We start from the raw sequence: 19,939 nt of genomic DNA, 5'->3' as shown, positions 1-19,939 counted from the left end.
GGCTACTCAGGAGACCAAGATCTGAGGGTCACAGTCCCAAAACCAGTCAGGGCAGAAAAGTCGGTGGGACTCCTATCTCCAGTTATCCACTAGAAAACCAGAGGTGGAGCTGCGGCTCAATGGTGAGCACTAGCCCTGAACAAAAAGGCTCAGGAAGAGTGCTCAAGCCCTGAGTTCAAAGTCTACTACTAGCGCACGCGCATGCGTGCGTGCACACACACAAACACACATTCAATTCCAGGTTCGTTTTTGGCTGGAATTTAGACAGAATTGATTTTTGACCATTGCTCCCACGTGCACTTTCGCCTTGTTAAAGCTTACATGCCAGCTCTCAACCGTGTCCCATTTTCTGTGTAGATAGGCACAAAATCCGTGAACAAAAGTTCTGCTGCTCTCTTTTCAACCTGTTGTCTCCGATGTGTTTTTCTTCCCTGACACAACTGGCAAGAGTCTCCAGGTCCTGTGGCTCCGTGGGGGGGTGCTCAGGGCTTCCTCCACCCCTCCATCACCCCCTCTCCCCCGTCATCCCCCCCCCCGCCCCAATGACATCACTCTGGGAATTAGTCCATGACCTGTGCCCAGCTGAAGAGACCTCTCTTTTCTGTCGGTAAGACATTTTACGGGGAACTCCACGGCCTTGTCACACCCTCGCTCCGCACCTACCAAGGCCAAAGAGTGATTTTTCTGTTGTCTTTTGTTCACAGAGGCTAGTACACTGATTTTTTTTTTAATGTCAAAACAGCTTTGCATCATCTATGTTCATCAGTCCTTTAAACACATTAGATTTGATTCCCTGAAATTCTGCGTACAGTTTTGGCATCTGTGTCCATGAGCCATGTTTATCTGGCTTCCTTGGCTGCTCCCCTCCTCTCCCTTTTCTTCCCCTTCCAGTACTGGGGCTTGAACTCAGGCACTCTAAAACTTGAGCCGTGCCCCCAGGCCTTTTGCTTCCAGTATTTTGGACTAGGGTCTCTCGTGGAGCTGCTGGGGGGGGCTGCTGGGGTGACATCCATGCCCACGGCGCCGCGCTTCCTATTAACTGAGCTGGGCTCTCATGAGCTCTTTGCCCCAGCTGGCTTGGAACCATGATCCTCTCAACCTCCACTTCCTGAGTAGCTGGGATTACAAACACAAGGCACACACCCAGTTCTTTGGCTGTTTTTCATAGGGTAATGCTGGTCTCAGAGCTTCAAAGAGTCTCTTCTTTCTTATTTCAACATTTTCTAGAAAAAACGTTATCTAGATAGATTTTATTTTTTCTCAACGACATGGTAGGATTCACCAGACACCATATGGTGGGGGCGGGCGGGGTTCTCTTTGGGAATGTCTTTAAATCGTGGCCTTCGTTTTGTAGATGCGGAGCTATTTAGGTTACTTCTTTATTGGGCACATAGTTTACGCCTTCTCTTCCAAGAAATGTGCTTGTTTCCCCTAAGTTACTGAATTTAGTAGCTAAGAAGGGTATAGAATGTTCCGTAGCTGCCTCTGAGACTGTGGAGCTTCACTTCTGACGCTGACAATTTCTGTCGTCTCCCCTTTGCCTCTGGTCTTGCTGGGTAGACAGGTATCAACTTTCCTGATCGAAACACTTAGCTTCTGGTTATTGTGTTTACCTTTCCTGCTTCATTTCTTTCCCCCTGACCTCGGTATCTTTGCATCGTTTATTCTGGGGTTAGCTGTTCATTTCCTGGTGTTTCCAGAGAAGATGGAGGGCTACCTGTATAATTACTGGTTTTGCTGCCATCTGATTCAAAATACCTTCTCGTTTTCCTTTGAATTTTGTCTCTAGCCCTATGTTATTTAGAAACGTGCTCCATGCTTCCAGAATGTGCCAGATCTTTCCGTGGATTTTCTACCCAGTTCTATGGTGATCTGGGAGTACATGTCTACTGCACAAAGCAATTTAAGTTCCTCAAGAATGGGGTCTCCCCTGGCAAGCGTGTCCGTGGGATGACCCGGAAGCAGTCTGTGTGCACCATAGCCATGCTCATTCTGCACTTCCTGGGAGGGTCATTCTGGAGATGGTCTGTGGGGCAGCTCAGCTGACGTACCATTCAATCTTCGTATTTGTTATTTGTGCCTCATGGGTCTATCAACTTTTGAAACAGACATATTAAAATATCCAGTGCAAACTGTGAATTTTCCCCTTGTCTTTTTACACATTGCTTGTTACTTTCTCCTTGGGAGTTGTTGGGTTTGAAGGCATTGTTAGGAACACCTGTTTATGAGCCACAGCAGTTGAAACGCTTTGAACATATGCCGTAGGGTGTGATATGGAGTGTCTCATGATTGATATTTTTTGGTGCTGGTCCTGGGGCTTGAACTCAGGGCCTGGGTGCTGTCCCTGAGCTTTCTGACTCGGGGCTAGCGCTCTACCACTTGAGCCACAGCTCCACTTCTGGCTCTTCAGTGGTTAATTGGAAAGTCTCTTGGACTTCACTTGGGCTGGCTTTGATCTGTGATCCTCAGGTCTCAGCCTTCTGAGTAGCTGGGATATCAGGTGTGAGCCACTGACACCTGGCTTCGTTACTGCTATTTTTCTAGATATTCTCTAAATTCATTTTTGCCCTCCACAGGGAGCATTTGGCCATTAGCACCACATCATTTAGACATGCCACACACGGACTCCCCAAGCCCAACCTACGGGGAGGACACTAGTGGCGTCCGCCCGCGTCAGTCCCCGGATGCCAGACGGCAAAGAAAAGACATGAAACCCTCCCTCCAAACATCACCTGGAAAACCCAAAAATCAGTCTGAGGAGCATTCGGGGCCGTAGGCATCCAGGACCCCGCACCCTGGTGTGATTCGCCCAGGCCCCGGGCCCAGCCAGAGGCAGCGGCCCAGAGCATACCCGCGGCCGGACCACCACGCCCCACTGCCGCTGCCCGGACCCTGCCACAAGCCGCTGCTCCAGCACGAGAGCACGTGTCTCTGCTGCGGCGTGGAGGCCCATGGGTAAAAGTGCCATGTGGGGTGAAGCTGGTGAGGGCCACGGGGCCAGGCTGGATAGGACAGGGGGGAGACCCAGTGCTCCCAAGCCTCCCTGAGCTTTGGGAGGGGGAGGAAGGGGAGGCAGGGGAGGGGGGCCGAGGGAGGTGGCCGTGGTGGTCAGCTGCGGACACCAGCGGGAGGTTGGGAGACGGCGTGGACAAAGCAACAAGGCCGCCAGCGTGTCACCAGAGAAGTGCGTGTGGCCTCGGGGTGGAAGGGGCAGAAGCGGACAGACGGTGACGAGTCCTCCCACTGGCCGAAGCCCCCCAGGGCGGCAGGGCCCCACTTCCTCAGAACCCGAGGCTGCGGTGAGTCAGCGGTGAGACAAACAGGCCGCGGAGGCCTGTGGAGTCCTCTGACCGGCGCTAGATAACATCGCACCCGAGGCCCCGGACGGACGGAGGTCCTGGCGGGCTGGGGGGCGGGGAGGGGGGCTCTCGCCTGCACCTTTACCTCCGCCCCACTGACACCCCGCAGCCCTGGTGTCTGGTGGCCCTGGCTTCCCCGGCTCTCATGCCAGGCCTCCCCCTGGGGCTCCCCGTGCCCATGGATGGTGCACCGTGTCCCAGGGACTGGGGAGTGCTCGCAGGTTCCTGGGTCCCCCCCCCCCCCCACCCATCACAAGCCAGAATGCAGAGCAGTGGATCCGCTCGCAGCCATGCCCTCTGCCAGGCGGAGCCCCGGCCCCGGCCTCGGGCCCGCATGAGGACGGCTCCCGGGTCTAGCTGTAAAGGGACCTCTGTTGGGAGTCCCTGCACGCCCCCGCGTGTCCCCGTGTCCCGCGTACCCGCGGGGCTGCCCAGCACAGCGAGCCCAGCACAGCGGCTGGGAGCCACCGCATGACACTGCTGCGGGCCCGGGAAGGACATGGGGTCTGTCACCCCCACAGGGCGGCATCTGCTCACCAAGACGCCGCCACGGGCAACGAGGCCCCGGAGAGGCTGCACCAACGGGAACGTGCAGACTATAATCAAACAATCAACTGAAGCAAAGCGAAGCAAAACAGAAAGCAAGCAAACAAAAACAAACCTGTACTTTGGCAGAAAGAGGAGCCAAGAAGGAAACTCATTAGTCTTGGCCTTTTTTCCTGGAGTGTGAAATCCGAGGTCTCTTGACAAGTTGGCATTGGGCTTGCTCACCAAGAAGTCGGGATTTCCATGCCCACTGCACAGGATTTCTAGAAAATTCTAAATAAATGGAGACCCCCAAATTCAGCCCCGTGGGTCTCAAAGGGACAACTCTGGGAGAACGGCCTCCCGTGTACGCACGCAGGACCCCCACAGCCTCCATCTGTACATCTACTGTGGGGGGGGGGGTTGGCAGCCACGGGGGCCTGGTTGAGAGAAATCATAGGACAGGGAAGGAAGCTGCTTCGCTTCAAGAACTACCGACGGCGGAGGCCCTGGTGGTGGCTATGAAGTGAGCACTGAAATGACAGAACAGTGCAAGTCTAAATGAGCAGTAGAAGACAGGTAAGAGGTGCTCACGCCCGGCAGCCAGCTTCCCCGCCCCACACTGAGTCGCAGTCCAGCCGGTGAAGCTGGGCATGACACACACGGGGACTTAGGACAGGAAGCGGACCCAGGAGGCAGGCCAGGTGGGTGGAGTGACGTGGCACCATTCCCAGAGGGTAGGGGAGCCTCGTGGCTCTCACTCACCACCACCCATGAAAGAAATACACCCTCAGACTCAGGCATCCCAATCGCAGGTTGTTAAGTGGGATAAATAAAAAGAACCCACTGGCCGGGCGCTGTGGCTCACACCTGCGACCCAACCCTAGCTGCTTAGGAGGCTGAGGTCTGAGGATTGTGATTCAGAGCCAGCACAGGCAGGAAAGTCCATGAGATTCTTACCTGCAGTTAACCACCAGAAAACTGGAAGTGGCGCTGTGGCCCAGTGGTAGAGCACTGCCTTGAGCAAGTGAGCTGAGGGACAGCGCCCAGGCCCTGAGTTCAAGCCCCACGACCGACAAAAACAAAACCAAAAACCCTACTGCCTTGAAGTCCCAGAGAAGAACCACCCAAGCCAAAGGAAGGTTTCCAGTACACGATGGCGGCTGGGTGGACAGCGCACAGACGTAGGGCAGGGCGCCTCCCCCAGGCCGTCTGGAGAAGCGCGCGTTTGTATGAGGCGCTTCCCAGCAACAGGATGTGGGGAGCACTGGCAAGTCCAGGCCAGCCACAGCAGCCTCCCCCCACCACCCGCAGACCGTGCGTGAAGGAAGTCTGAGCTTCAGGAAGAAGGAAATCTGGTCCGGTGGTGAGGCAGCAGGCAGGCCCGAGGGCGGACAGCAGGTCTCACGCGGGCCGCAGCTGGGCTGACGGGCGTGTGCCAAGGCAAGTGCCAGGAGACAAGGTCGAAGCCCAGCACTCACACAGGAGAGGCAAACCGCCGACGGCACTGGCCCAAGAGGCGGGAGGACGCGGGGGACCTGCGCGAGGCCGTGGACGTGGCTCCTGGCCCCGGCCTTGCCCGACTCCCCAGAAGAGCACACAAAGCCGGCCGCTGGCGGCTCCCGTTCCTCCTAGCTACACGGGGAGGATGAGAGCTGGAGGATGGAGACTGGAAGCCAGCCGGAGGAGAAAAGTCCGTGAGACTCCATCTCCTTAAACATAACCAGCAGAAAGCTGGACTGACGACCAGAGTGTGGTCTGCACTGGTAGAGCGCCAGCCACAAGCAAGCAAGGCAAGCAAGCTCCAGGTCCTGAGTTCAAGTCCTTGTACTGCCATAAATTATAGTTTACCCCCTCCCCACGAAAAAGCCAGACTAGAGGCATGACTCAAGTGGGAGAATGCCAGCTGAGCAAGAAAGCCAAGCAAGCGGGAGGCTCTGAGCTCAAGTCCCAGTACCAGCAGGAAGGAAGGAAGGAAGGAAGGGAGGGAGGGAGGGAGGGAGGGAGGGCAAGGAAGAAGAAGGAAGAGGAGGAACAAGTAGAGTGGGAACCACCCCCACAACATCCACTGGCCCTCTGTGGACCTGTGGCTCTTGCGGGCAGAGGCTGCCTGAGCTCTGGCCTCCGCTAGCCCGTGAGGAGCACTCAGGGCCTCCGGCAGGCCAGCTACCCATGTCACGTTCCCTTGGCCTGACCGCGGGCGGCCGCCATCTTGTCCTCTGGCCAGCTGCGTGAGTCTTGCAGTGACTGACACTGCTCTTCTGTACTGAAGCCAGGCCCGGCCGGCCTGCTGCACGTCCCCCCACCCCGATCCATCCTTCCCGGCAGGATGGCGCCCTGCAGCATGGGGCCTGCGTGGAGGGAGGGCTGCCACCCCCTTCCCCACCACGGTTGGTCAGCCTGGCCTCCCTGCCTCCTCCGCGGTCGGCCACCGCCACCCGCAGGTGCCCCATGGGGGAGGCCACCAGCGTCTCCTTGGGACGCCTGTGTTGGAGACACCCTCATTTGATTCAGGCCTCAGTTTCTCCCTCTGTAACAGGGCCAACACGGCAGCCTGGTCCCTCCCACGGATATACCCCAAGCCCGTGCCCGCAAAGGCGCTGCCCAGGTGGGCAGGTGGGCACTGCGTGCAGGTGGGTCCCATCCACCCAGCTGTCACAGCGCAAGGCGCAGGCGGCGCCGCCGCCGCCTCGAGGGGGCGGGCCCCGCGGCTTTCCCAGGGAGGGCATCTGCTCCGGGATGAACACCCCGAGTCCCCCTGCCAGGCCTTCCTGTGAGCCTCCTGGGCACCGAGGACTCCCGGAGTGTGTGTCAGCTCACCCCAGGGTGAGGGCTGCTGGGGGGGGGCAGGGAGGCGGGGCGGGCAGGCTGATGGTCTGGGCTCCCAAGTCTGGTGGCCCGGGGCTAGGCTGGCTTATCATATTAGAGGAAAGAAAAGGCCTGGTGCGGGGGAATTCCACAAAGGGTGCCCGCATCCCCCCACACTCGCCCCTCATTAGCATGCCGTGGACGTCACCGGCGACTTCGTAGCAGCACCAGGCTGAATGGCGGCACGGACCTGCACGGCCCAGGCTCAGCTGAGCCGGGCCGGCGTCCCGGGCTGCTGCTGCTCATGCATTCGCAGAAAGCCCCCATTTGCATGGAGACAATGATCCACCCCTGATGCTGGGGCCGCGGGGCCCTGGGCATTTGTTGGCACAATTGTCCTTTGTGCCCACTCCACTGGGCAAGCGGGCACACGTCCCAGGAACTCACAGAGAGGTGGCCGGAGCCAAATCCACACGGCATGTGATTAGACCGCGGGGCTCGGCGTGCAGCGGAGCGGGTGCCCGGGACGGCCTCGGGGAGCAAAACCACCACAGGCCTGTCTGGAACATTCCTTGCCTTCCTAGCAAGACACAGACACGGGGACGATGAGCAGATGCAGCACCCAGGGCCGCGGCCGCCAACAGCCGTTGCGCAGCGGGCCAGGGTCCAGACCAGCGGGGACAGACAACGCAGTGTGCCACCTTCTGTCACTCTGAGAGAAACTGGTGGCGGTTTGTCCTCACAACTGCCACCATGGAGCTGGAACGAGCTGCTGGCTCCTGGAACATTCTAATTGGTCTTACACCAGTCTGGTCCCAGGCACAGTGCAGAAGTCTGGGAAGGGAGGGGCAGAGGGAAAGGACAGGAACGCAGAGGAGCAGAAGTCCGGGCAGAGGGGCGGGGGGGGGCCTGTCGCACTCCTAGACCCAATGCCCTGTCCAGGACGGGAGGTCACTGTGTGCGGACGGCCTCCCTTCCACCAGACTAGGGCCCTGGCCACATGGTACGACGGGGTCAGGCCTGGCTCCCAACAGCCCAGAGTCTGACCAGGGCCATCTGCCACCAGGGGCGCCCAGCCTGGCCCGGGCCTGCAGGGAGCGCTGGGAGGAGGGCAGAGGCCAGCCCCGGCCTCCACTATCTGCTCTCCGCTCAGACCCAGGGAGTGGCCAAGAGGAAGTGGGCATCTTGGCCTGACCCACGCCCCTCAATCTGGAAGGAGAGGGCTCCGCCGGCCTCCAAGGGCCAGATCCCAACTCCGGGGTCTTCGTGGGACTGTGGGAGTCAATTGGGCCTCAAACTAGGTGTTCCTTGAACCCCAGGGCTGTGTCCCACACTGGGATTTTATGAATACCCACCAAGACCCCTCTGCTGACGACGTGGCTGGTACCTGGGCACCCAGGACCCCCGAGATGCAGCCATCCAACAGCGCTCACGTCCTGGGTGCAAAGCGGCATACGCTCCCGTGGACTTCCAAACACCTTCAACTTATTTATGTCTGGTTCCTAAGGCAGGCTCACGCCTGCCATCCTAGCTACTCAGCGGGGGAGGTCCGAGGATCAAGGTTCAAAGCCAGCCTGGGCAGACAAGTCCAAGAGGCTCTTATCTTCTGTTAGCCAGTAACAAGCCAGATATGGAGCCATGGCTCAAGTGGTAGAGTGCTAACCACGGTCAGGAAAAAGCCAAGCAAGAGCCCAAGGCCCCAAGTTCAAGCTTCAGTACCATCCTGTGTGCACACACTCGTATGCCTCCGTGTGTATACACACACACACACACACACACACACACTTAATGCAATAGAAACACTTTGTAAACGGTTGCTATATTGTTGTGCTTCCAGAGATTACAGACCAGAAAATGCTCTGTTTGCGGCTGCCATGTGAATGGACAGTTTTCTTCTCGAATGTTTTCGGGCCACGGCTGATTGAGCCGGCAGGCACAGGTCCTGGGGATGCTGTTTGCCCAGTCCCCACCTGTCGGTGGAGGTGACTGGCAGGGCAGCCAACGTGGCCTTGGGGGAGAGGCCAGGCTGGCTTCTCCCCTGGGAAGGTGAGGGCCACTATCTCAGGCCCACAAAGTGGCCCCATTCCACTCGAGTTAAAGAGAACTACTAGAGCTGGGCACCAGGGGCTCACTTGAGAGGCTGAGGTCTGAGGATCAGTTCAAAACTAGCCCAGGCAAGAGAGTTCAGGAGACTCTAATCCCCAGTAAACCACCAAAAAGCCAGAAGTGAAGTTGTGGTTCAAGTGGTAGAGTGATAGAGTGAAAAAATGCTCAGGAACAGCAACCAGGCCCTGAGTTCAAGACCCAGGACCAGCACAGAAGAAAGAGAGAGAAGGCAGGGAGGGAGGGGAGGAGGGAGGAAGGGAAGGGAGGGAAGGAGAAGGAAGGGGAGAGGAGGGGAAGAAGGGAAAGGAAGGGATGTAGGGAGGAAGGAAGGAAGGAGAGAGAGAGAACTAGAGAATTTGGCCATTGGCACTGAACTCATCACAAAAAGAAGTTAGCACCCCAGGAAGCAATGGGTTCCTTCCAGCACAGCAGTCTAAGAGCTAATCTACACCCCTCCACACACCTCCTGGAGCATGGGGTCCCCAGACTCCGAAACTGCCCCATCCCCAGCCACCTGGCTCCCCGGTGGTACGTAGCAGCTAATGGGCCTCCTAACAAGTCTGGCACAACCTCCCCCCCGCCCCCCCCCCAGCAGAGGACTGGGTAGAAGATACGGAAGAGCCACACACAGGGCAGGGCAAGTTCCAGCTTGAGGCCTGGGGGACCAACGCGGCCTCTCCCCAAGCCCACTGGCCTCAGAGCCGCAGCACCGCATAACCCAGCCCAGCACACGTACGCGGGGCCTGTGTGAGGGGTGCCCCTCGCTCCCGCGCCGCCAGGCCAGCCCGCCGCTCTCCCGGTGCAGGGCTCACACTGGTTGAAGGGAGCCTGCTGAAGCCGCCTTCCCCCGCAGCCGCAGCCGGGGAGCCGCAACCCGCTCTCACCTCCCTGCTTGGGAAAGACCTGGGGGAACCTGCTGGAAGAAGTTTCTAGAAGCTTATTTGATCTGTTCATCCTCTAGAAGCAAAGATCCCAATTCTCTCCTGCTTGGGCTCCCAGAAAAGGCCGTGGCCCTGCGTGCCCGCGGGGCGCTGGGAGAAAGCACGGAGAGATGCTGGGGTATGGGGACTCCCCCGGCCACGCTGACCGCGGCCAGTCCTGCCCCTTGCACCCCTCCCCAGTGCCCACCCCATGGGACTCACCAGAGCTTTCATAGCTGTCCTCCGGGGGGTCACACGTGATGTGGGGGACGGTGAGCGTCTTCTCCCCCAGGCTCACCCCATTATCTTTGTCCAGTTTGAACTTTTTTTTCTTTACCTAAACATCCACACAATGGCGGGGTCACTCCTGCGCGTCCCCGCCCGCTGCGCCCGCGGCTCGCAGCTCCTCGGCCCCCAACCGGGGGCACTACAGGGGCGTCGTGGGGAGCCCAGCCTGGTCAGGGCCGCACAGACACACGGAGAAAGATGTGCCTTCGGTCCAGGGCCGGCTCTTCCCGAGTCCCTCTGGGCCCCTTGCAGTCCTGGTCTTGGGCACAGCAGGGCGGCGGGGGCCTGGCATGGGGTGTGTACCTCCAGGCCTGGAGTGATAGTGACTGCCGGACCCGGACCCCACTGAACCGACAGCCCACCACCTCGGCTCCCACGCCCCCCCCTTCCCCACGAGCGGGTGGCCCCCGCCCCACGCCAGACGGGCTGGTTACCGTGACGGATTTCTTGGGCTTGGGGCTTGGGGAGAGCAGCGCATGGCTCCGGGCGGGCTTCCGGACATAGATCTTCCAGGTGGAGGAGTCGGGGTTCTCCGCAGCGTAGCACCTCCACGCTGTCTGCAGATGGCAGGACGGAGTCTGTCATCCCTCCCGCCACCCCGGGGGGCCTCCCCAAAGGCGGCAGCCCCTCCATCCCGGGCCCAGCCCCTCTGCTCTGGGTGGGCGAGCGCCTGCGGCCGGCCTCTGAGCCCTCTGCTCGCACAGCCAGGGGCGGATCACCGCCTCACACACGGCCGATCAGTCACGCGTGACGCGCGGCCTCCGAGGCCTTTGCTGGGGAGCCCCAAGCTTTCTCCCCCCAGCTCTACCACCTGAGCCCTGTCTGCACGCCAAACTTGCTCATCCTGAACACAGAGCAACACAGACAACGTGCACAGAGCCGGATGACCAGGGTCTACTCAGGAAGGAGGACGGCGAAGGGGGGGGGTGGGCCTGAGCAGGCACTGCCGAGCACAGAGGAGCCTGGACGGGGCGGGGGGGGGGGAACGGGGCCCCAGGGCTTGCAGGAGTGAGCTGAGGGGTCCGGGGCAGAGGGGGCCTCCCGGAGGGTCATCCTACAGCTGTGGAGGGTCGGGCACCCTCGGATGAGGCCTTAGGCCATGTGCCACAGGGGCCTTCCGAGTGTCCACCCGAGGGCAGACCTGGGGGAGGGGCAGGCAAGCAGGGGACACATGGGCCCCGGTAGCCCCCGGTTGGACAGGGATGGCACACAAGGACAAGTTGTGGTGGCCTCTTGTCATGCCTGACCCTGCAATCCCAAGAAAGAGGGAGCAGCTGGCAGAGGTGGCGGCTTGTGAGGGACAGCCCGCGGGGCGGAGGCCGGCAGGGCACCGCAGACAGCCGCATCCCTTGCACATGCCACATCCTCCGCGCCCCACTGCGCACATCCCTGAGCCCCCCACCGGGCCCCTTCACCCCTCCCCGGGAGCAGCCTCGGCCCTCTGCCCCTGCCACCTGATTTACGGTCTCCCAGGCTTCCCTGTCTTCTGGCTTTGGGACTGCAGTGGCACGCACTGATGGAGGGCCCTCGCGGGGAAGCTGGGCCACGCGTCCTGGGCCCCTGCTGTCTTCCCTCTGAGACTCAGCTCCGCGCACGGAGGCTGGGGGCCCATGGATGGGTGGCATCGGATGGTGGGAGGGCCCCGCCTGCGCCCGCGCCCGGTCTCTGGCCCACAGGCAGGAAGGGCCATGAGGGAAGGTGACCCTGCACTTGCTGCCCAGCATGTGGCTGACGGGCAGGTGCCTCTCCAGGCAGGACGCCAGGCTGTGGGAAGGCCCCCGAGCCGGGCCCCAGTCCTCGTCACAGGCTGGGTTGGCACCATGGGAAGGGCGCGCACTTTGGCAGGGCCGGCTTGCTCGTACCTGAATGAGCGAGGCAGCGGCCGGGATCTGCCGGTTGAAATGCTTCTGCCGCTGCTTCTGCTGGACCTTCAGGGCAAAGCCAGAGCCCAGGATGCCCTGGGGAGGAAGAGGCCAAGGTGCCGGGTGATGCACTGGGTGCCGAATGACCCCACGAAGCCCGGTCCTCCGGGCCAGAGGCACTGCCTGGCTCGGTGCACATGAGCGGCCCAGACTGGCCAGGAGCAGAGCCTGCCCAGGGCCAGCCAACCCCCCCCCCGGAGCGCCCGCGGCCTCGCTGACCCCCTCTCCCACAGCGAGCCTCTGTACCCCAGGGCAGAGGGCTGCAGACCTAGGCTCTCCACAGCAAAGACACAGCCACTGCAGACAGAACGGCGGCAGGGAGCTCCCCGCCCAGGCCACGAGCACGCATGTCACACGTGCGCAGTCATACATGGCTTGCATGTCACACGTACACAGTCATACATGGCTTGTGATGTGTGTTCAGCAGATACACATAAACACAGTACCACACAGGAATGCACACAGGACACACACACACGCGTATGTTCATATACAACACATCCCACACTCAAAACATGATAAGTACCCAAATGTACGCAGGCCAACCATGCCCAGGAAACACGTGTGTGTACACCGTGACACATCCAACACCGAGCACAAGCATGCTGAGCAAATGCCAGGCACAGGCACGCGCACACACATTCACACACGTATGACATGCACGCAGTGCAGGCGGTGCACACATCCCAAGGGTTGTACGCTGGTCATGTATGACGTGCACGCAGTGCAGGCGGTGCACACATCCCAAGGGTTGTACGCTGGTGACCACCTGTTCACCCGTGGCCACACGCGTGCCCACAGAGCACTGCCCGAGTGTGGCTGTGCTCACGGGGAATCTGGCTTCCGCCTTCTGCCAGCGGTTTCCACGGAGGGTGGGAAACGCAGCTCTCCCTCCCAGCTGTCTTGCAGGACGACCTGCTCCCCAGAGCCCAGCCAGGACGGGCAGCTGGGCCCTCATCCCCTCTCTGGTCCATGCCAGGCTAGGCCACCTCTGAGGGACGCGTGGGGGGCAGGGCAGGGCAGGCGGGCTGACTGCACTTAGTGGTGGTGACCTCTGGAGGCTGGCACCTTCGGGAAGGGATGCACCGCCTTGGCACTGGCCGGGCCACCTCTGTGAGTGCGCACAGGGAGATGCCCAGCTGGCAGAGGGCCAGGGCCCCGCTGGCTACCTACCGCCGGGAGGGCAAAGAAGGAGATGGCGAAGACAGAGAAGCAGGAGGCGATGGTCTTCCCCACCCACGTCTGGGGCACCTTGTCCCCGTAGCCGATGGTGGTAACTGTCACCTGCGGGGAAAAGAGACACTCAGCTGACTGCAGGCTGGAGCTGGGGGGTGGGGGGGAGTTACCTGCCGGTCCAAGCCGACCCTGCTGAGCAGAGGTGCCCGAGGCCCCGCCCTCCCATGCAGCTATGGGCTTTCACTGCCCACTGGCCAGCTTGGCCAAAGAGCCAGGAAGAGAGTAGCAGGTCGGTGGAGCCTCAGACTGCCAGCCGCAGCCTTCCTACCCCCGGGGCCTGTGTTAGCTAGACGGGGTGCGCAGGCCTTGGAGCCCACCCGTGGGAGGCCGGGCCTCCCTGCCCCGCTGCTGGCCTCGGCCTGCCCTGTCCCAGCCCCCCGGCCGGAAGCTCCCACCGAGGCTGGCCGTCCACAAAGAGCGGGGACAGGATGGTGCTGCTTCCTGCCACCCGCCCAGGGCTCCAGATGCTTCGTTTTTCCTCTGCTCGGAGAACAGGACAGGGCTCCAGCCTCCCTCTCAGTGGAGGAGCAGTCCAACCAGAGCACGTGGGGGGCAACAGGAGTATGGGCAGCGCCCCACCCGGGGGGGCCCCTGCGGGCATCTGAGGTTTGCTCCTGGCCTCGTGTCCCACGGGGACTCGGAGCCTACCCTCCACGTGTGGCCACCGCTGCCTCTCAGAGGCCTGGAGCCTGCTGCGGGGGCGAGGGGGCGACCTCCCCTGGACCGGAACTCACTCCTGGGCAGCGGGACGGACGCACAGTGCCCGGACCCTTCTAGGTGGGAACACGTCAGTGGGGTGGGATCCTGTGTTGTCCGTGGTCTTTGTGCCCTGTTCTGGGCACCCTACCAGGACACCCCAGCTCTTAGCCCTGCAGGGGCCAAGTAACAAGCTCCATGCCGGGCCAGGGCAGCCCGGGCCTGCCCCAGGAGGCCGCTGTGGGCAGCACCTCCCGGGGCGATGCCACACAACCCACGCCAGCTGACAGCAGACCCAGAGGCAGCATGGCAACCTGCCTTAGCCCCAGAGGGCCCGGCCTTGGACAGGGAGGAGGAGGAAGAGGAGGGGGAGGAGGAGGAGGAGGAGGGGGAGGAAGAGCAGGAAGCGGAGGGGGGGGACAGTGGGTGGTGAGGAGAGGCCCAGTGGTCTCAGCCCAAAGGGCTGTCCATGCAAAGGGACACATAGACAGGACACACGGACACCCAGGTACACATCCCAGGCAACTGCTCAGCCAGCGGGGTGGGAGCCAGCAGGAAGGCACTGTGGCAGGCAGGGACGGAGCGGCAGGAACGGCACACCAAAGGCTTTGCTCAGCCCTGAGCACCCACAAGGCCCCACCCAGCTGTGCCGGAGCCGTGCCTCCCACCGCCCATTGTCCTTAACAGATGCGCCGCCCATCCCGTCCCCACCGTAACAAACACGCACCTCCCCCACACAAAGGGGAAGTGGGCTCCTGCAGGGCCTTTGAAAGGGACCCGGGCTGTCTACAGTGTACGTGCACACGTGCGTGCATGCACGCGTACACACATACACTAGATACACAGGACTGTTCACATGTCACCCCCACACAAGGTCACACGTGGGGCACTGTGGCCCAGACACCTAGTATGCACAGCACACACACAGGTACACCCACAGAGGTTTGTACCTGAAACGCACTCAGGTATCTTCTACCTGAAGCCAAGCCCTGCCCAGGGCGGAGAGCCAGGCTGTCCAGGGCTGCGGGCTGAAGAGACGGGGATCTGCACCCCATAAGCGCCACAGCAGCCTGGGAGGGGGGTGCAGAGGGAGGCATCAACAAACGCATCCGTCTCCTCACAAACACGTATGGGGCCCAGCAGGTGAGCGCGTGCGCACGCACGGCAGCCCGGCAGCCCGCTCACCACGCCGAGACCACACACCACCAGTCTGGAGCCCTGGTGGCCGGGTGGACCCCAGCACCTGGGGCTCAACTGTCTTGGGACAGGCCCTCGTCCCTTTGGTGACAACATGCCCATTCATTCCTCAAAATCTGAGGCCGAGCTTGCCCCTCCGCTCCTGGGCCTGCTAGCTCCCAGTGGGTCCCGGCCCTCAAAGATACGGGATGGGCGTGTTGCACGCAGGTCAGAGAGGACCGGCAGGCAGTGGGGGGGTTGGTGGGCCTCGGGGTAGGTACCAGGCCGCACCCTGTGCTCTCAGGGTAGCTTGGGCCGTGGCTGTATGGGCTGGGGTGCTGGTCAGCATCTGTCATGTTGGGGGAGGGGTATGGTTTGGGGCCTGGTGCCCGTGGGACCCTCCGAGACCCGGAGGGGGACACGGCAGGACCAGGCCACTGGGAGTCTGAGAAACCACGTGCCACACGGCACCCCGGGCACTGGGCACGGGACGCAGCTGCGGTGAGAGCCAGAGCCAGAGCTGCCGCTGCCACCCAGAAGGTGCATTTCCCCTGCAGCCCCACGCCTGTTCCACACTGTCCTGGTCCCATTGTTCCTTAAATGTCTTACTTTTATGAACAGACAAAACCTCGCCTAGGCAAAGTCAGCGTGCAAAGGGCCTCTGAAAACAGTTTGTGGGCGAGAGGCGCTGGCCCCGGGGCCTCGGGGAGCCCCACAGACCGGCGTGCTCATCACAACTTCAGACCGTTTTTAAAGCCTTGTGTGCATGTGCCAGTACTGGGGTCTGAACCCAGGCCCTCTCATTCCTGTGGGTGCGCTACCATTTGAGCCATGCCTTCAGTGCTGGCCTTTGGCTGGCTCGTTGGAGACAAGCGTTTCACAGACTCGACTTTCCAGTCTGGGTTGCAACTTGGATCTTCAGCCACCAGTACCTTGCCAGATTATTCTAAATTAAACTACTCAGGAGGTTGAGATCTAAAGATGGAGATTCAAAGCCAGCCTGAAAAAAGGAAAGTCCATGAAACTCTATCTCCAATTAACCAGGAAAAAGCCAGAAGTGGTGCTGTGTTTCAAGTGGTAGAGTCTGGCCTTGGACAAAAAAACCAAAGGTCAGTGCTCAGGCCTCGACTTCCAGCTCTAATAATGGCACACATTTTTTTTAAAAAAGCCTGGATTATTATTTTTGCCAGTCCTGGAGCTTGAACTCAAGACCTGGGCACTGTCCCTGAACATCTTTTGCTCAAGGCTAGCACTCTACCACTTGAAACACAGCACCACTTCTAGCTTTCTCTGCGTATGTGGTGCTGAGGAATGGAACCCAGAGCTTCATGCATGCAAGGCCAGCGCTCTACCACTGAGCCACCTTCCCAGCCCCAAGCCTAGATTATTGCAAAGGGAAAAAAGTGACCTTGGTGAGGGAGAAAGTTGGGTATGGAGCAGGGGCAGGTGGCAGGAGTCACAGCCACCGGCCCAAGCCCAACCGATGTCTGCCCAGCCCAGCCCCTGGAGGGCGAGGCCTCATTCGCAGGTCTCGGCTGCCTCCCCCGTGGCTGGGAGGAAGGACAGAAGGCGCTGGCCTTAACCTCTGGGCCTCCTCCTTCCCCCAGGCCACCACAGACCCCCTCCCCTTGTCCCAAGGGATGGCCCATCCCCAAGACCTGTTTGTTTTTCCTGAAGCAGCGGATGCAAGCCCCGGGAACAGCGGGTTTATAGTCCTGTGCCTGGAACTCATCCCCGACAGCCCGCCAAGACCCTGGCAGCTCCAAGAGGTCCTAGTCTCCCAGGCTGAGGCCGAGACAGAGGGCCCCTCCCCCTCAAGCCCACCGACGCCACACTCCTGCGCCTCCTGAGCAGCACTGTGGGGCGGCTGGCCTCTCTCCCATGGGGGGGGGGCGGGGGGACCACAGAGAAATCCACGGCCCCCACTTTCTGTTCTGAGAAGTCAGGACTGCTATGATTTGACCCTTCCTTTAAAAAAAAAATCCTATGGAAGCAGTCTTTACTTAAATAAGACACGTGAAGACTCAGTGACAAAGTTGTCAAGTGTGAGCATTAAGACTTCCCTGAAGTTTAAGGGTGACTTACACACGGACCCTGCCGGCTCTCTCATCCAAGACTTCTCCCTCTGTGTTTCCACCTTTCCTCCAGGATCACTCGCAGGCCTCGGGTCTTGGGAGCCACCCTCCCAGCCCAGCACGTTTGGAGCCAGAGCCTTACAGACAAGGAAGGGGGCTGAGGCGCGGCGTCTGCGCGGGCGGCCGGGTCAGGACCCGACGTTCCTCGTTTGATTCCCAACTTGAGCAAGTAAACTTGGGGAGATTACATGGCTTCTCATCCACAGAAGTCCTGCTGACCCAGTTATCCCTGTGTTCCTTGAGCCTTTTGATGGTTAGCTTTCCTTCCTGACGCCGCGCCCCCAGAGCTGGCCTCTGAGGGGAGGCCCAGGCCGGCCGGGAGCCCGACCCCTGCCCTCTGGGCCCCAGGCTTTCCGAGCAGAGCCTGAGAGTCAGCCCAAACCATAGTCATTTCACAGACAGGCCCAGTGACCAGCCCCAGGGCCGCCCAGTGGACACGTGGACACACAGACACAGTGCGTGCTGCCCGGCTGGCGTCGCGGCCCGACCCCGCCACCCCTCTCCACTCCTCTCCCTGCGTTTGCTTCCCCAACTGGATGAGAAGCTGGAAACCTCTGTTCTCCTCCTCACTGGAACGACTGTCCCCCTGTCCCCAAGAGGAGATCAGTCCCGTATGTCGTCCTGGGCCGAGGGAGTCGCGCAGCACATCCCCCAAGTGTTGGCCAGTGGACAGTGAGAACAAAAGATGGATGTGCTCTGTGGACTCCTATTCACCCTACAACACCCCTCTGGAAAGTTCCCTCTGGGGGAAGAGCTCTCTGGCAAGGGTCTTGCAGAGCTAGGCGTTCTGTAGGAGGGAGGATCCCAGGCCGGTGCCAGCTGCGTGCTGCCAGACCCGGCCCCCCGCCTCTGCATCTCCTTGCCATCTCTTCCCTGGACAGTCCGCCCTGGGTCCCCGTGCCAGCCTCGCCTGGCCAGAATGCCCCTGAGCCTAGGAGGCGGAACTCTCCGGCCTGCAGGTGACGGCGGAGGGCTGGCAGGCTGTGTTTTAAGAGGGGCTGAGGCGCAGGGGCGGGGTTCCGGCCTTTTCATTCTGCGATCTAAATTTAGCCGCCCGCTCTGGGGTAGACAGAGCCCAGGGCGGCTGTTTTCAGAGACCCCCGGGCCCTAGACAGAGGAGCCCGTGTTTGCAAAACCTGCCTCCCGCCTCTCCCACCGAACACAAACAAGGGCAAAGAGGAAACAAAATCTGAGTGTCTCCCGGCCACACTCGGCGCCACGCTTGAGACGGGGCCCTGCGTCCTGGGGACCTCCGTGGGAGGGGTGGGGGGCACAGCACCCCCACTTCCGCCCAATGCCGGAAAACCTGGCCCCAGCCCGGCACAGGACCTTCCTGCGAGGTGTGCCCGGGACCCCACTTGTCCCCCCAAAGCCTGTTTCCGGCCATCCAGGCGGGGTGTGATCTTAACTGGAACTGGGGTCTTCATAGTCGCAGTGAGGGCCCGGGGGGGGGGTCCTGGGAGTAGTGGGTGGGGGGAGAAGAGGACAGAGCCACAGAGCAGCATGGTTGCCCGCTACACATGACAAGCAGGCCCAGCGGCAGCTCCCCCCTATCTCAGGCCTCCGCCTTCCAGAACAGATGGAAACATCTGTGGTGGGCGCCACTGGCCACGGGGCTTCGCGTGGCCGCTCTCGGGACACAGAGGCACTGCTGTCCTTCCTGTCCCCGCCTCAGCCCCCGGACGGCTGCCGGGCGGCCCACGGGAGCGCTGCGGGCGTCCAGGGGCCTGCCCAGGCCCCGAGGCACGGCCGGGGGAAGGGGCACCCCACTGCCCGGACCCGAGGCACGGCCGGGGCCGCATCCCCCACCTGCTGGGCGCCCCAGAACAGGCAGCCACACATGAAGCAGCCCCCCGGCCCACCCACACCCCGCCCGCCTCTGCCCCGGGCCCGGGGGCAGGCCGTGGAGCCCTGGAGCCCACCCCGGGTGTCTCCAGGTCTGTGTGCCCAAGAAATGCCAGGAACACGGCCCAGAACTCAAGCCGGCCCCTCCCACTGCTGCGGCGTGGCTGCCACACGGCGGTGAGGGGACCCCCCCCATGGAACCCCAGGGCCCAGGGCCTGACAGGAACAATAGCCGACCGGGGCGCGGAGCTGGGACCCACGGCAGCTGCCGGCGCGGGACGGGGCGCTGGTGCCAAGCTGGGCACAAAGGGGCCGTGTTCCTGGCCGGCGGGCGGATGTTTGCACAGGTGTGGGAGTAGGAGCGCGCTCGGCCACAGACGGGGCCCGAGGGCCTGGGGATGGGGTGAGCCGAGACCGGGGAACAGCTCCAGCGGGCAGTAGGGAAGGCAGGCAGGGCAGTGCCAGAGCTGGGCACTGCTTATTGGCCTGCTACACCCTGCCGTCCACACGGTCCTGCACTGCCTGACACAGCCAGGAGCTGTGGCTCAGCCACCTATCCTACCACAGGGCCCAGTGCCCGGCACCAACACGGGCCTGACTGACCCCCACACGGCCCTGACCTCCACACAGACCTGACTCCCACACACCCCCTGACCTCCACACACCCCCTGACCCCCACACGGCCCTGACCCCCACACACTCCCTGACCTCCACACAGACCTGACCCCCACACACCCCCTGACCCCCACACACCCCCTGACCTCCACACAGACCTGACCTCCACACACACCTCCTGACCTCCACACAGACCTGACCTCCACACACACCCTGACCTCCACATGGCCCTGACCCCCACACACCCCCTGACCTCCACACACCCCCTGACCTCCACACGGCCCTGACCTCCACACAGACCCTGACCC

General features: G+C 61.4%; 1 protein-coding gene across 1 annotated transcript in view; it reads right to left on the bottom strand.

Moving 5' to 3' along the window:
- The window catches only part of Kcnq1 (potassium channel, voltage gated KQT-like subfamily Q, member 1), a 215,623-nt gene that overhangs the window by 189,016 nt on the left and 6,668 nt on the right, over window positions 1-19,939 (bottom strand). The window contains exons 6-9 of the mRNA XM_013020860.1: window positions 13,102-13,212; window positions 11,869-11,964; window positions 10,441-10,563; window positions 9,941-10,055 (exon numbers count right to left, since the gene is read on the bottom strand). Of these exons, the coding sequence (XP_012876314.1) occupies window positions 9,941-10,055; window positions 10,441-10,563; window positions 11,869-11,964; window positions 13,102-13,212 (445 nt within the window). The remainder of the gene's footprint in view (window positions 1-9,940; window positions 10,056-10,440; window positions 10,564-11,868; window positions 11,965-13,101; window positions 13,213-19,939) is intronic.

This window comes from Dipodomys ordii, unplaced genomic scaffold (assembly GCF_000151885.1).
Source record: "Dipodomys ordii isolate 6190 unplaced genomic scaffold, Dord_2.0 Scaffold54, whole genome shotgun sequence".
NCBI classification, from domain to species: domain Eukaryota; kingdom Metazoa; phylum Chordata; class Mammalia; order Rodentia; family Heteromyidae; genus Dipodomys; species Dipodomys ordii.
The sequence above is the reverse complement of the archived record's forward strand: the minus strand, read 5'-3'. Positions and strand labels throughout refer to the sequence as shown.